General features: G+C 30.8%; 1 protein-coding gene across 20 annotated transcripts; it reads left to right on the forward strand.

Moving 5' to 3' along the window:
• Positions 1 to 8,141: 8,141 nt before the first annotated feature.
• LOC107629161 (two-component response regulator-like PRR37) lies at positions 8,142 to 16,762 on the forward strand. 20 transcript variants are annotated; one of them, XM_088509874.1, is made up of 15 exons: positions 8,427 to 8,662; positions 8,811 to 8,893; positions 9,204 to 9,281; positions 9,362 to 9,454; positions 9,562 to 9,649; positions 9,913 to 10,378; positions 11,110 to 11,271; positions 11,376 to 11,509; positions 11,871 to 12,032; positions 13,489 to 13,669; positions 13,754 to 14,201; positions 14,311 to 14,338; positions 14,877 to 15,647; positions 16,252 to 16,325; positions 16,428 to 16,762. In XM_088509874.1, exons 6-15 carry the CDS (start codon positions 10,039 to 10,041, stop codon positions 16,492 to 16,494), a joined length of 2,367 nt encoding a protein of 788 aa, XP_088366000.1. In that variant the 5' UTR covers positions 8,427 to 8,662; positions 8,811 to 8,893; positions 9,204 to 9,281; positions 9,362 to 9,454; positions 9,562 to 9,649; positions 9,913 to 10,038; the 3' UTR covers positions 16,495 to 16,762. The 20 variants fall into 20 exon arrangements, with proteins under 20 accessions (XP_088366002.1, XP_016187358.1, XP_088365988.1 ...); XM_088509875.1 differs by having other exon boundaries at positions 9,401 to 9,454; XM_088509878.1 differs by having other exon boundaries at positions 8,811 to 8,870; positions 9,227 to 9,281.
• The last annotated feature ends 1,046 nt before the right edge of the window (positions 16,763 to 17,808 follow it).

Raw genomic sequence — 17,808 nt, forward strand, 5'->3', positions numbered from 1 at the left:
GCTCTTTTCTTAAAATCAGAAATCATAATCCGTTAAGTGAAATTGTTGTTTTATATACGAGTTATATTATTTAAAAATTAAGATATGATTATTGAAACTTGAAGGATTTTTTTTTTAATCGGTGATTAAGAGACGTTTTAGGCTAGACCTTAAAACTGTCTCAATTGTGTTCAGGTAACTTTCTTTTATATTACTTTTTTAAATCTCAGTTATACCGAGCATTTAACTATTTAAGCTCACTACAGCTTTATTGAGCTGCTAATCATTCATTCTTTTATGTTTGGTGTAGATCTAATTTCATTTTGATTCTCAAGCATACATTAGTTTATAACTTAATTGTTCAATTCAGTTACTTTAAGCACAGAGGTTATGATTTATGTAGGAGTACATTATTAAGGACCATTATTATATAAATTAAAACATGGGAACATGACTTATATGAATTAACCATTGAATGTCATTTAGCTCTCGAATTTATTTATTTATTTATAATAGTTTTTCTTAATGCATGTTCACCGGTTAGATATAATAATTTAAAATTATTTAACAAAAGCTATAATTACATAACAATATAACATTATTAATATAGTTGAAGATGTTATCTTGAAGTAATTTTGCACTACAATTATGTACATTGTGTGTAATTTTTATTTTCAAAAAATATATAATTTATTTTTAATATAGTTGAATAAAAGCTGAAAACTAATTTTATTAGAAGATATTTTATTTGGCTTTTTCTTTTTTTTTTTTTAACATCTAAATATTGTATAAGATTTATTAAAATATGTGAAAGCTCTATTTCTCTTTTATTTATTAGACAAAAAAGCTCATTTTTATCAAAAGAAAAGTTCAAGCTTGAAACAAACACATCTAAAATGACTAAATGAGAAAGGAAAAGTATAGGTGAACAATGAAAATATTAAACAATGTAAACAATAGATATATCGGATGTTTATTTTACTAGTGTACGGATGGTTATTTTAATATTAAAATTTAGAGGGTTAAATTGGAGATGTAGTGTGTTTTTATTTGATTGGTGGTTGTTCATATTGTTCACCAAAGTCATTGTCCCCCTAGCATTCCCCAATGAGAAAATATGTGTCACTTAAGACCTAATCTAAATATTGTGAAAATTAAAGCTATGTATGCTCTTTCTGTCTCTTTTTCCAGAAGAGAAACACTTATTAGCTAAGCACATATTAACATCGTTCTACAACTACAAGTGTATGATGATAAAAGTAATATAACATCCTAGAAAGATTCTAATGCATGAAACTGGTAAAGTGGGTGAGAAAAGTGCCTTTTTAAAAGCCACGTTTTTTTTTTCTCGAAATAAATAAACAAATAAATAGAATATATTTTCCCAAGTGATTTAGTCAGGTATAATTCTTCACATTAATTCTAAAAAATGAGACTCAAACATGACATATAACAAAAGAAAAATTTCAGAGATCATACAAGATAAAACTATGTAAAAATTTACTTTTTCTTTGTTGAAAAAAAAAATATTTATTCCCAGCAAAATCAGACACCGAATATGAATAACAAAGTTTCCGGCCCTAGTTTCCCCTTATTATAATTACAATAATATCTAAACAAAACTACAATATTAAAGAGAAGCAATTTTATTTGGGAAAACAAAAAGTTTATGTACGAAGAAGTGACCAACGATGTCTTGATATTATTTTTCATTTCCACTTCAATTATTATTCCTTCATCATTTCTTTTTGTTTAGTTTGTCTATATTTATATTATATATAAATTTATTTATTTGTGAACCATCCTTGAACTATTGAATAATATAATTTTATTTATACGTTGAAAATACATATTATAAGTGCGTACACACACACACACACACACACACACACACACACACACATATATATATATATATAGCAACCTCATCATAAAATACTTTGCATATTTAATGTATGTATAATTGTATATAGTGAATAAATAATATTATTCTAAATAATTAAGTTAAAGCGAGAAAAGTATACCCATAAATGTTTAAGCTTACACATAAATGAACTTTTCTATTAAGAGTGATGTCGGCAACACTTAACAAGAACGTTTTCTCGGTGAATTACTTTATTAGCTAAAAATTTATTTTATATCATGAATGAATTATTTCTCTTAAGAAGTTAAATAATGAAATGACACATAAGATACCCTAATGGATAATACATAAATCTGACTTGCTTAAACTCCTGCCTTAATTAACTTTTTCCCTTTTTATATCTTTAAAGTATATCTTTCTATTCTTTAGTATTGGTCCGCCGAAAAGATGATCCTAATAATTGATTTTTGCTGATTCGTTATATGAAACAGAATATACAGGAACAAATATATAAGAAATAAAATAATTTAAATTAAAAATTCATGTGACATAATTATAGAGTAATATTATTAAATCAATCATGTTACACGTACACAAAAAATAATTACTAAATTAATTATTTATACATATAATATAAAATATATATTAAAAATTTATGAAATAACGTATATATTTATCTACTAATTTAATAACTGATTTTTAATGTACACGTAATATTTTTATTATTCGATATATCTTTGTACAAGATCAAAAGGTTGTGTTTCATTTGTCTGTTCATCACTCAAGGTAGCTCAGCTTAGCTTTTTCTGTGGTCATATCTTCCACCTTTGCAACCATACAGAATCCCCTGAAAGAAAGTTGCATCAAATTTGTGGTTGTGGTGTTTCTTTGGTTGCATCTTAAGAATTACACCAATATTCTCTTCTAGCAAAGTAGATAGGTACACAGCACATGATGATAAAGAAAAAAGTAACAGCACAAACAAAGAAAATAAGACATATTTGAAAAAAAAAAAAAAAGAAAAAAAAGGAGATCCCTTCACGAGGGTGTAATGGTCCACCACCTTTGACTATTTAATTTAACCTTCTCCTCAACTTTTTAAAATTTGAATATGATCACTTTCAAATATTAATTGGTTGAATTTAATGATGTAGTGATTATTAGTTGAATTTAATTTTCATACTATGTAAATTTAATCGTATATTATCGCATTATAAAAAAAATTAGTTTTTAAATTCACAACATAAAAAATTATTTAAATGCATTAATTTTATTGAATAATTATGTAAAATTATTTTACAGTATAAGTACATCAAATTAATTCGTTATTAGTTTTTAAAAATATTTTATTTAATTTTAGTGTTAAATTCCATGTGACTCATATCTCACTCATTCTTTAATTAACTACCCTTTAGGAATAATTCATTCATAATTTTGTTAATTTGTAGTATAAGAAATCACTTTCAAATATTTCAATTTTAATGAAGATGGACAGTAGTTCTAATTACCACGCAAAAGAAGTTATATAGCATGTCATTCACGTAGACAAGGAAATTTGTTTCTTTTAAAATGAATAATTTTCTCTAACTTTATTTTATTAAACTATCTTCCTAATCTTCTTAAATAAAAAAGTTGAGTATTTTTATTTTTAAATGATTTTAAGACATTTAATTACATTGAATTTTTTTAGTAAAAAATTAGAAAAAATAACTAAAATATTTTGAAGAGTATATTATTATTATTATTATTATTATTATTATTATTATTATTATTATTAGTGCAATCCTTGATGAGTTGAGCATATAATATATATTTTTTTTGTCTAGGATATCTCTCAATTTGAAAGGATAAGGATTAATCTGCTCCAGATTTAAGTTTTATGATAGAGAAATTATTTAAGGGTGAGAGATCACATTTTACTTTCTAAGGTGAAAATTTAAAATTTAGAGAATTCAAATTCCTATTTAATAGAGTCGTGTTAGTCAATGAGTTACTATATGTATAAAGTAGAATTTAAATTTGTTGACACTTACTTAAACGGATGAAAAACTGATCACTCGGCTAAGTTAACGCATGAAATATCTTTAGTTTAAAGAGATTATTATAGGAAAAATTTTAAGTGTACCGAAAACACCGGTATTTTAATTGTTTTAACCGTTGATTTCAATTAATATATATTATAGAAAAAATTTTAAGTATACCGAGAACACCAGTATTTCAGTTATTTTAACCGTTGATTTTAATTAATATATGTTATATATATTTCTTATAATTCAGATCAACGGTTAAAACAACTAAAACACCGATGTTTTCGATATACTTAAAACTCTTTCTATATTATATATTTTTTTATAATTTAAATCAACGGTTAAAATAATTAGAATATCGATGTTTTCGGTACACTTAAAATTCTTCCATTATTATAACCCTAATATTACATCTTAAAGTGGTATATTAAAAGAACTTCTATTTGGTTTACTAATATAGATGCTACTAGCTAGAGAGTTTAACCTCATTTAGAAGCCAATAGTGGGGGACCATCGTGGCTTAATTATATGCCATGAAACTATATGGAGACAACATGTTGCAAATATCTATGATTCATTTATTAATATTAATAGTATTTGCATTGGCAACTTGCATATATAATCATTACATCCAGGAATATCACATGAATGAACATGCATGGTAATATGGAAATATTTTTCAACAAATAATAAAATCATTGGTTGCAGAAATCACAGGGGGAGAAAAATAATAATGAATATTATTAGAATATGTATATATTACATAGTTTATATAAAAGGTCCAAAAATGTTTTCTCATCGTTCTTATGAATACCTTTATCTGATACCATTCACGTCATCTTATGTTTTACTATTTTCAAAGGAGGTATTTTTTTTTAATAAAATAAAAAGAGGGTAGCCTTTTTTATTATTATTATTATTATTATTATTATTATTATTATCACGAATTCATTTTTAAACATATAATTATAGATTAATATTGATTAAACATTTAAATGCATTAACAAATAGTCGTAGAATTACAATTTTTTTTAGATGACTATTTATGTCGTTAATATAAAAAATAATTATTTTTATTAATGTGATATTATGTGATTGAATATACGTATACAATAATTTTACACTGACAGCATGACAGTATATTAAAATTAAATTTTAATTATTATGAAACCTAAAATTAACTAGACCATCTTCAATACAAATTTTCCAAAGTAGAATTCTCATCCTGTAATTAAAAGAATTACATAGGTTATATTTATTCATCTCAATCATCACCAAACACTTCGTAAATAAGAACGTAAAAAATCCAATGTCAAAGTGTAGACATAATATTCACAAGACAATAAATAAATAAATAAATAAATAACTCGTAGTCCGTAATTTATGTCTACGTACAAATTGATTTAGTTTGAGATACAAATACAGATAGAAATAGTAACATGCATATTAAAGATAGATACAAAATATGAATATAAAGACGAAATCAAAAGTGTAAAAAAAGTTTTGTTTTAGTATTCTATTTTTACAACAGTTTTTGTAAGAAAAGAAAAATACATAACTTTTTAATCTCCACCAAAAAATTACATTACCAAATAAATTTATATCTCCTGTAAAAATAACGAACTTTCAAATACTATTCTTAATATGGAGTCTAACGTTTTCGTTAGCATATCGATATGGATACTAATTTTATCTATTCATTTTGTGAATATTATCTGTTTTACACTTCAAATCTCAGGATTTTATTTTTGATAATATAAAATATTAAAATTTTTCACACACCCATTAAAATACGTCTATAAATTATTTTTTTTTTCATTTTTCTCTCCAATCGATGTGAGATTCAGGCTAATTTTTTTTATATTGATTAAATATATGTGTAATATATTGTTATTGGAATATTAGATGTTTTTTTTATATGGTGTTTTATTCAAATTGGACGGTCCGATTTATTTGATAAAAAAAATAAATTACAAATAGGAGGGTCCGATTTGTTTAAAGAAAAAAATTAAACTCCAAATTGAAAGGTCCGATTTGTATTTTTTATTTTTTTATTTATTAAAATAAGAAATGGATGGTCCGATTTCAACATTAAATTTTTTTTATTTTTGAAATCACAAATCGGACCGTCCAATTTGTGATTGTTTGTTTAAAAAACAAAACAATGCAAACAAATCGATGCCTCTAATTTGTGTCATCCCATAGCCAAATAAAACACCTCTCTTCTCACACCATATTATCATACACGTTTCTCTTTCCCACGAAAAATCAAAAGCGTGAGATTGACATAGCCCCTCCACCACCAATTTATTGAATTATCTTCAATTAAAAGTCTTTTTTTTTTTTTTTTGAGTTAACCTAGTTAAACATTTAGGTTAACTCCAGCCTCTTAAACACTAATAAAATAGTGACACCAAACAAATATCCAAAACTAGCATCCATGAAGAATAATTTTAACTTTGACAACTTTTTCCCCCCTCCAATTAACACAAATTCCCCAGGACCATCTAAGTATAAAGATGTACTTCTCATTCTCATCCTCCAATATGTGAAGCATGGTAACATCATTCTCATACCTTTTAAGCAGTGCTCCATGATTGATATTTATATTGTTATTTTGTGATAAAAAATTATTGATATCACAGTCGAGTCTTTCATTTTATTTATTTTTTAAAACAAAAATATTTAATAAACAAAATTAGCCAAATTTATTTTATTTAGTATTTATTAATTATTAATAAATACAAATAAAATAAATTTTGACCCTTTTTTTTTTATCTCTAATATCTAGCATTACCGCCTCCAAAATTTCAACTCATAATTACATCTTTAATATTTGATTATTTGATAGTCAATTAAGAGACAAGACAAGGATAATACTTTACAAAAATATATTTAAAATTAAATATATTTATGTCATTTTCTAATTAACTACCAAACACACTATTTTAATAATAAGAACAAAGATCACCTTATCCAATCAACCTTGTCTCGTCTCTCCTATTACACAACACCTTAATTATTAAAAGAGAATATTATATATTCTTAAAACATATTTAATACATACTATATAAACAATTGCCACACTTTTTCCAAAACAAGCAATTGCAATTAACTCTACAATGCTCATCTATAATGTTTAAAAATTGAAAAAATAATAAATAAATAATTACAAATATTGATCTTTGGTTTGATAAAATTCAATATAAACAAGTTTCACTAATATAATGATCAAATCAATAAAATATGACTCATCGTTAAAAATCCTTACTAATTAAATAGATTTTAATAATGTATTTATTATATTTTATATTAATAGTCTAAAAGTTTAAAAAATAACTTGCTAATAAGATTAACTATTTTTTTAATATTATAAAATATAAAAACTAAAAAAATACTAACTTATTTGTTACTTTTCATAGTTAAATTATATTATAAAAAAGAGTAAAGTGACAAATAAATTTTGAAAAATTTACATTTTGAACATATTAATCTCTAAAGAAAAAAGTATCAATAAAGTGATAACAAACGTGGATAAATTAATTCAAATTAAGACCTTCTATCCTAATTATAAGGAGCTAATTTAAAATTAGTGTGTCTATATCTGTTATCTTAAAAGATTTTATTGATATTTTTTTAAGAAAATGTAAATTTTTAGGAGTTTATTTGTTATTTTACTGCATAAAAAATACTGAAATGTCTAGTTTTTTGAAAGGTGAAAACTCAGGTACAGTTAATTTCATGTGAAGTTGATAGCTGAGAATCATTAAATAATTTGATAGATTTAATTAAATTATGAGAAAAGGACAAATAGGTCCCTGACCTTTTGTCCTGCGGACATTTTTATCCCTGACCATTGAAAAATACTCTTAAGTTCCTGACCTTCACAAAACTTGGACGGATCAGTCCCTCCGTCTAAATGCCTCCGTCAGGGATTGATCCGTCCAAATGTTTCCGTCAGGAACTGATCCGTCCAAGTTTTGTGAAGGTTAGGGACTTAAAAGTATTTTTCAATGGTTAGAGATGAAAACGTCCGCGGGACCAAAAATTAGAAACCTATTTGTCCTTTTCTCTTAAATTATTATCTAACAATTTTTAACTATCAACTCTACATGAATTTAACTGTCCTTGAGTTTCTACTTTTTTTCAAAACACATTAGCTAGAAATAAGAAAATTAACCAGACTCATTTTGTTTTGGTGTGGTGGTAAGCCCAATTGGAGGCCCATGTTATTGTATACTATTATTGGAAGAAGGTGGCACCGAAACTATAATCTATTTGTGCATAGTGAGGGGCTTGTGGGTTTGAAGAGCGAACCTTTATACTCCAAACGAGTGAGCCACGTGGTGGGTTCCAGATCTGGAAGATCGCATTTGATTCCATCTCTCTCTCCTCTCTCTTCTCTCTTCTCTCTTCTCTCTTCTCTCAGCTTTTGATTTTTCTCCACCTCACTCCACAATCTAATGCCTCTCACACCCGCCACGTCATCGTCCTACGTGGACTTCCCCAGCCACTCAAGCCTTCATTTTGTCCACCTCATCACCTCTCCTCCCTTCCCTCAGAATAATATCTTCTCTTTCTCTCTCTCTCTTTCTCTCTCAACACTCTTTCTCTCTCTAAGCAAAAAAAAAAAAAAAAAAACTTTTAAGCCTTCGCTATTTCTCTGCCAGTCAAGTATTTTTCCACACACAAACACAGCGCAAAAGCATTTTTCGGTTTTCGCAGAATAACGGAGGAGGAGAAAAAAGGAAGAAGAAAATTTACGGAAGAGAGGTTGTTGCATCTGATAAATGTTAGAACCTCGCTTGCTTGCTGAATTTGTTTATTTCTTTAAATTTTTATTTTCGGTCTTTTGATATTTAAAACTAGATTTGGAGCTTTGACTATTATTTAATTTTTGTTTTGTTTCTATTTGGATTTGGAACTTTGATTTTTCCAAGTTGCTGAATCGAGCTTTGCGAGAAAATGGAGGTTTGGTTCTCCACGGTGAAGCTTTGAAGGTCTGTTCTGTCACGCCACATCTGTAATTCACTTTACTATGATTTATTCTTAGCTAGCTTTTGTGTATGGAAAAGAATAATCATAAAAGGAAAAAGAAAATAATGAAGAGAAATTTTATTTTAGATTGTAATTCTGAATTTGTGATACTAAGACATAGAAGCTTTATTGCTATATCTGAATTTGTGTAATGTTTTATAGTTTTCTTTCATAGGATAGAAGATGCTTGTCAGATTTTTGGTGGTCCTTGTGTTGTTGTTGTTATTATTAATCTATTTATTACTATTATTTATTAATTAATCTATTGTTGGATCTTCCATTTTCCTGCCTTGGAGTGCATCCGGCTCCATGTTAATAGGTGGATAAAAATTACTGTAAAGTAAAAGAAAGGGAAAGAGAAAACAAAGAAGAAGGTATTGTAGATTATGGTTTATGAAACTTGTGGTATGTTTTGTCTTGATGAATATGCCATTGACTGTTTGAATTTCTGAAGTCCCTGCTGATGTCTCCCTGTAAAATAATATGTGACCAGTCTCACTATGCATGCATGTCATGTCGGATTTCGTCTGCAGTTTCTGTAGGAATGGTAAGTGAGTTTAATTGTTATATTCGTTTCTCAGGGTATCGTATGAATGGAAAGTAAAACTTTGTGCTGAGTAAGGACTCAGAAGCTTTGAGGGTTCTTTGATGCAGGAACAGGTTGTCGTTCCATTTCATTAAATTTGCTTTGAAATTTTAGTTTTTGGGCTTTTGGTTTCTGTCTGGGGGCTGGAGTTTGGAGGTATGAATTTTTTAAACTTCTATGTTAACTTTCTTCCAAAGGACATTTATGTTTGTATAGTCAATTCAGGATTTTATTTTATATATTCTGTTAGCAGCTGCTGATACTACTGTTTGTGATATGTGTGATGTGTTTATACGTGTATTATTTTGTTTGAGCCTCTCTTGGGTGGAGTACCCCCAGGTATAGGGTATTCTGTCCTTCAGAATTGTGATGTTTGATAAAGTTTTGACTTGACTGATAACTATAGTTAATGTTTGCAGAAGTTGATAGTTGAAGTGCTTAGGATGTGGAGAATCCATGGGTGAATTGATGAGGGTATTGCATTTGTGTAATCCTGTTAATTCTTCACCCATGTTTTTTGAGTGTGGTTGATATAGGGTGGTCCAATGAGCAATAATGTTGGGAAAAGAGGTCTGGCAGAACAAAATCATAAGTTTTTTGACAATAAGAGGCTCAATAATGGAGTAGTTAATGGAGAGCTGGGTTCTGGGTCATCAAATGATGATAACACAAGATTTAACAGACAAACCAGGGATGGAAACAATGGGTTGCGGGGACAAATTCAAGTCCATGACAGCATGCAGATTTCGCAACAACCACCTCAAGGACCAGTTATATGCTGGGAGAGATTTCTCCCTATAAGATCCATAAAAGTTCTGCTGGTGGAAGATGATGATTCAACACGCCATGTTGTCCGAGCTCTTTTACGAAATTGTAGTTATGAAGGTATTAATGTTGTCTGTTCCTATTTCTGGTTAATCGTTCCTTGGCACTGGAGTGCATTTCTGTCCACTTGTAACTCCAACATGATCGAGACACAAAAACAACACAAACATGACTTTATTATCCAGTCCAATTTTACTAGGGGAAAAAAGTTGATAGTCTTTAGCTTTGTTTTGCCGAAGTCAGATGCTCAACTGCTAAGTATCAGCTCCTGAGAAAACAACTTATAGCTTAGAGTCTGTTAAGTATAGTTTCTGACATACAAGTCAGTAATCTTGTAACTCTTTTTTGGGTAGTTTCAATTCTTGTGCATTCTTTATAAATTTACTTTATTCTGGCAGTTGCATATTCTTGGCTTCGGACCCAGTGGGAAATTTCAGTATGGGTATCTAACCTCTGTGCTGATCTGTATTACATGTTTCCTTAGTGAACTGAGAGATAGTTATGGATATTATGTTGAAACTTGATAGCCTATACATAATGTACTTAGTTTCAAATTTAAAATGTGAGGATAATACTCCCTAGTTTCCAGTGCAAGGATTAGTTTCAATAAATTTTTTTGCATGTAAAAACTGTTAATAAATGGAAAGACTTAAGCCTTGGGGTGGTTTTCATAACATGTTTAACATTTTGGTCTTGATGTAAGCTTAGTTTTCTTTCTTTAAGGAAAAGTGCTTGAACAATGAAGGTGATAATTCTTAAAACGGTATTTTCTTTATCTATGGTATTTACAGTCACTGCTGTTTCCAATGGTCTTCAAGCATGGAAAATCCTAGAAGATCCAGGAAATCACATTGATCTTGTCCTTACAGAGGTAGCTATACCGATTTTATCTGGAATAGGTCTTTTGTGCAAGATCATGAACCACAAAACACTGAAAAATATTCCTGTGATTAGTAAGTCCCATTCCAAACTTATACTTTATATCAAAACTTAAGTATGTGTTTTCAGTAATTATTTTTCATCTGGTGTTTTGTTTTCCATTCACGTTGAAATGCAGTGATGTCATCTCAAGATTCTATGGGCATAGCGTTTAAGTGTTTGTCAAAAGGTGCAGTTGACTTTTTAGTGAAACCTATTCGGAGGAATGAACTTAGAAACCTCTGGCAGCACGTTTGGAGAAGATGCCACAGTGTGAGATGCTTTACATTTCTTTTATGTAGAGATTGATGTATCAAAAAAGCTGTAGATATATTGTCATGTAAAACCTATCTAATTTGCACATAATTCCAGTTTATATTATGGATCATATGTTGACGAGCTTGAATATCAAACTATTCTGCTCACCGTTTAATAATATCATGGTCAACTGATCTAAGGATTTACTAGACATATATTTATTCCTTTATAAAGAAGCAGTAATGAATTAACGTAGCTTACCGTATTTCTGTGGCAAGATAATTCATCTGTGGGTCTTTTCACTGATAACTTAGATATCAAAGTTTATTTGTCAAAATGATTGTCACTTCTAAACTTGGATTAACATGCTCCTCAGTCTAGTGGTAGTGGGAGCGAAAGTGGGACACATAACAGAAAATCTGCCAAGACAAGAAGTAACGATGCCTCAGAAAATAATACTGACAGCAGTGATGAGAATGATTGTGGAAGTAGAGGCTTGACTGTTCGAGATGGAAGTGACAATGGAAGTGGCACTCAGGTATTGGACAACTCTCATACTTAAATAGATGTGTTTTGAAAGAAAAAACTTTTCTATCTGAAGGTAAACCTATAGCAATATCCAGTCTCAATATACCTGTTTATTCATGAAAAAAAAAATAATTCAGAAATTTTATTACAAGAGAAGGAAAGAGTGCAAAAGAGGATAAGGTTTCGTACAAAGAAACCAAAAACAGGCTAAATACAAAAGATAAACCTTGCAAAAATGCATCCCGATCCATTTATATGTTATATGATAACATGCTCAAGCTCAATACCACAATTGAACTTATCCCTTTGTGTGCATGCCAATCCCTATGTGGTAATGTGCAATATACGCCATTATTTAGAGCATTTGGTTCTAGTGCAATTTATGCACCTTTATTGTTAATTTTTCAGATAAACAAGTTTTATGGGATAAAATTAAACATCTAGCCTCTATTTAGTGTAAAATCTCATTATTTTTTTAGAGGACTTTCCCACTCCGACATGTTGAGAGCCAAAATATACAATAAGAGAAAAGGAATTGAACTGGATAAATTCAATTGTAGTAAATTTTGGTGCCTGGGAAACGGGTTTAAAGTTTCTAGAGGAGTTGTATAGGTGTAGAAGGTCTGTAACTATGTACTATGACAGATCAAAATTATGGGATGTATTTGAGCAGGTTTAAAGTTTCAGCGGAAGGGCGGCAAGTTTTGTTTCAAATGTGTATGGGAGTGTTTTATTTGGTGGGGATGGTGGGAGAGGGTTGAGAGTGCCCCCCCTCTTGAAACATTGAGTTTTAGAGACCCACCAAATTTTGGGGGAAGGCCCCCCGGGGGGACACCATAGCTTTCACCCTTATTAAATGTACATATAAAAAAGTACACCCATAATATAAAAGGGTTAGTATTGGAGGAAAAAAAAACAATTATACTTTTTTTCCACTGTTACCTTCCCCAATAACTGACCATTGCATTCCATTATTGATGACTCTCTTCCACCCTTTTTTGAACTCCCGAACATAGCAAAGAGTCTAAATTGTTATTTTTGGTAGTTAACCTGAGTGATCAATAAAGAAGGCATGAATACAGGGTATCTTTCATTGATCAAGTCCATTAGCCATTACAACAAGCGTCATTGAACTGTCTTATTATCCATAACTTATCATTTCTTTGTCTAAAATCTATTGATTAATGCTCTAAATGTTGGAGGCACTAGGGATATGATGCCATGGTGCATGCTCTTAGGTGTTTCATAAGTTCCTCTAAAAATAAAATATTGAATTCCATAAGTGGATATAACATTTCATATTGATATGTCAATACGACTTCTTTGATGACTTGTCGGTGATTGTTCTAAAATGAATAAACAAGTAATATTTTTTCTAGGGATTCGTAAATTGTGAGTTCTTATTTAATGATTTAATTTTCATGTAATTACCCAAAAAATCATAGTAACACTCCTATTTTATGTAGAGTTCATGGACTAAGTGTCTAGTTCAAGTTGGCAGTTCTTATCCAGTTTCACCTCATAAACAATTGGTTGATGCCCCTGATAGCATGTGTGCCGAAGTGATGCATACAAAGCCTGAAAAAGCTAGTAGTAGGTGGATGCATGCAACAGAAAAAGAGTGCCATGAACTGGTTGACCATTTTGGTATGAATTGGTAGTATATATTTTATCACATATCTATCTAAATTTGCATACTTTACCCAAATAAACCTCTTGGTCACTTTACAGATAATGTTGCAATGGGTAAAGATTTAGCTATGGGAATAACTTTGAATGTGCAACTAGAGCATGCACCCAAGGAGTTGTCTAGCAATCCTTCGGGTAAAGGGATAGATATTATGTCTGATGTAGATGGTAAGCAACTCAACAAGGGACATATTAATGTCTGTGAAAAAGGACAACTGGATTTCAACAGCGATAAAAACAGGCCTCGGGAAAATCAGGCTATGAATGTTGTTGATGTTACTGATAGCAGCAGTCCACAGGCTGAAAGCAGAGACTTGAATACTCCAAATGGATTTTCTGGTTTCTCACAAACTAAAGCAAGTTGTTCCTTTAAACAGCATCCTTCCCTTGAACTGACTTTGAAAAGACTTGGAGAAGCAAGAGATGCTAAAATTGTCACAAGTGATGAATGCAATATTTTGAGACATTCAGATCTGTCGGCATTCTCAAAGTAAGAGGAAATCTTCTAGCATGATTACCTTATGACTCATGAGTATAAATATTTGCTGTATTATACTGGTTAGTACTTAATAATGTGTTTCTCTTTTTTCCTTTTGCAGATATAATACTGCTTCTTCTGCTAACCAGGTGATGTTTTGTGGTCCTTAAACAGCAGGAACCATATATATTTGAGAGAAATTAAGGGTGCATTTGGTTTGTGTTTTCATATTCTCTCTTCAAGGAGAGAAAACTGGTGGTGAAAACAGAAAACAGGATTTTATTGTTTTCATTGTTTTTTCTTTTTCCTTAACAAAATTTTGAAAACAGAAAACACTGAAAATGAAAACATAAAACAAACACATCCTAAGGTTTTTGTATTTCATATGCATATTTCTGCCCAATTTCCAGTCATCTTGTGGACTTATGTAGTTATTGCTATACTCCTTGATATGTGTCAGATATGATGTGCAATTATGTCTAACCAACAAGGAGCAGGATAGTAAAAGAATAACTAAATTATCATAATAGTTCTCACATACAGGATTAAGAAAGGATAAACATGCTGTGACTCTTAGTACTTAATAGTTGGTTGGCTAGTAAATGCCAGTAGGGTTGCTGGAGAATAGTGTCCAGCTCCAAACCTCTATCCTAGTGCGAACCTTATTTTATCTGTGCTTTTTATCAGGCTCAAACTGGAAATGTTGGAAGCTGTTCACCACTTGACAATAGCTTAGCTGCACCAAATGCAGAGACATTACACAACTTCCCATCTCATTCAAACAGCACTCCTCCAAATCAGCAGTCTAATGGGAGCAACAACACCAATGACATGGCCTCCACTAATGCATGTCTTGGGACCAAACCTGAAACTTTGGACAAAAAGCCAGAATCTGCAAGAGGGATTGGCTCTTTTAATTCTTCCGCATTGCAAACTGTGCAGCACAATAGTATCACTTCATCTCAAAAGAAAATTTCTGCCCAAGGAGAATATGCAGAAATTGTTAAAGGACAAGTGGAATGCTCTGAACAAGGATTACAACTCCAGCAAAATCACTATCAAATTCATCATTACAATCACATCGCTCACAAAGCTGCTCTAGATCTCCGGTCAGGTCACGATGATCCCTCGATGAAAGGCTCCTCCAAGGCTGCCCAGCAATGTGTATCATCAAATGTCTTTGGTGGGCCAGCAGAAAGTAATGCTGCAAATTTCGGCATAGATGGAAATGCTGCTGAGAGTGATCATGGGAGCAATGGACAGGATGCATGCAGTAACACCTTGACAGTTAGAACTATGAATGTGGAAAACGGTAATGTAGCAAGTGGGAGCAATGGAGGAGGTTGCAATGATAGGAAAAACATTGGGAATGGTGCAGATGAAGAAAGAATGGCATTGAGAGAGGCTGCCTTGACAAAATTTCGTCAGAAGAGAAAAGAAAGATGCTTTGAGAAGAAGGTGATTTATTCCTAATTACATTGTCCATAATATATCTGTTATATGCTGAAATCTTTGTAGCCTGCAGAATTTTTCAATTTGAGTATTAAGGATTTTTTTTCTGCGCTGCTCATCTTGTAATTCCTAGTTGGATTGATAGCTCATGGAAGTCCCACCAAGATGGAAGATGCTGTTAATAAGATCTACTTGTTTGAAAGAGTCTGATCCTATTATGATAATATCCTGTATGAAAATTTCGTATGCCTCGGTTATGTTTACCATTGACAAGCGCTGTTATCTGGCTTTTCACCTGGATTGGTGAAAACGTTTGGATTATGTAAATTTTCACTTGAGCAGATCCATTCTTATTGCCATGGATGTTATCTCTCTGTGGCCTAATGTTCTACTCTCCATTCTGCATATTTAAATTTCAGCTAATTTTTCAAATTCTTTCTGCCTTATTTACCCTGAAGATATCTTCCTAAAATTTATTTTCGTTGTAAGATATGCTTGTTCATGTTCAGGTCAATGACATGATCTCATTATTACTAGGTGCATACGTTTTATATGCTAACATAAATTTGACTTGTTTCAATGTTCTGGAATTTCCCTTTACTCTTTCCAGGTTCGATACCACAGCCGGAAAAAGCTAGCCGAACAGCGGCCACGAATCCGTGGACAATTTGTTCGACGGATAGCGTATGTTGCCACATTCTTGAATTAATTTAATCTTTTTCTCTTTTTTACGCATCTTTATGGAAGTGCTGGGCTAACTTCTGTCCATTCTTTTTCTCCCTTCAGGTCTGACCCCAAAGAAGAAAAAGATATACAAAGCCACAACATGGATTCAAGCGATGCTCTCCAATGACAACAGCTGAGCCCGCAAGATGCTTCTTATTAAAACTAGCCACTTACACGCTCAACTCCAAAGATTTTTGAAGGTTTGTGCTAGAAAAATCTGTGAGTAGGTCTACCTTTGTTGTGTGAGAGACACCGTTATTAATTTGAGACCTGAAGACATTGCTCTATATTTTATTTACTATGTCTGTGAAACTTGTAAAAACTCCAATGGACCCATGGAAGTGGTTGCCTTTGGACAGGTTAACCTCTGATGAAATAAATTTTATCATGTTAGCGTGCATTCTCTGTGGCTAACTGTTATTCTAGAGAGTAGAGACCCACTTCTGAGTTAGGTCTTGTGGAAGTGGAATTAGTTAAAGTTTAGTTATGGTGGTTGAAAACGAAATGGGAGAGGGTTTACCTTGCCATGTGTTCATGACTAGGAAGCGCGTGAGGTTCAGGGGAATGTCTCAATCATGTGCATGTGTGTGAATTACACGTAAGGCAAATGTGTCAAACCTCAAAAACCAAGTCCATTTCATGTCTCAAGTTTCAACCATGTTCACATTCATCCAAATGAAAGAAAATCTAACTCTTCTAGATTGTCTTCAAATGGCAAAACTCCTCTTTTAAATTTTTACTATTTTAAAAAAAAGCTGACACACAAACAAGTCAATAATAAATTATGTTATTCAGTGTTTGGTTTCATGTCCTCTGACTCTGACAGATAAGAGACAGAAATGTAAAATTTGGGGGTTTTTATTTTATTTTAAAGAGAGAAACACATATTAAAAAAAAAAAAAAGAATTGTCTTCGTTTGGAAATAGAGGTTCAATGATTAAATCGATTTTTTTTTTATATTACAATTGAACTGTTTCTTAAATATAAATCAGTTATTTTGTGAACCGTAATATGACACGTATAAGTCATTTAACTCATATTTTTACATAAAAATATCTTCAATATTTTTTTATTTGAATAGTCACTTTTTCGGTTTTTTATTTTAAATATATTTTTATTTTGAAAATACAAAGACTATCATAAAGACAATTCTAAGTTTTAGTCCATATTTTATTTTCTTTCAAACATTTGTTTTAAAAGATGGAACTAAACGATACCTATAGCTCCTAGCAAGGATTGTTTTAGTTTGAATCCCTGTATGTTCAATCATTTTCTTATGATACTCTGAAATGTCATGTCACCGCTCTCAATTTGCTGGTTGGAATGCAACAGAGAGGGTTCCTTCCTTCCTTCCTTTTTCCATTCTTCTCTGGATTGGATTCTAAAATTATTAAAAGCAAGTTGTTAGATCCAATTGGTTTCGTTGAAACATTAGGGACCA

Source organism: Arachis ipaensis, chromosome B3 (assembly GCF_059453495.1).
Source record: "Arachis ipaensis isolate K30076 ecotype BB chromosome B3, ASM5945349v1, whole genome shotgun sequence".
In the NCBI taxonomy this organism is placed as follows: Eukaryota; Viridiplantae; Streptophyta; class Magnoliopsida; order Fabales; family Fabaceae; genus Arachis; species Arachis ipaensis.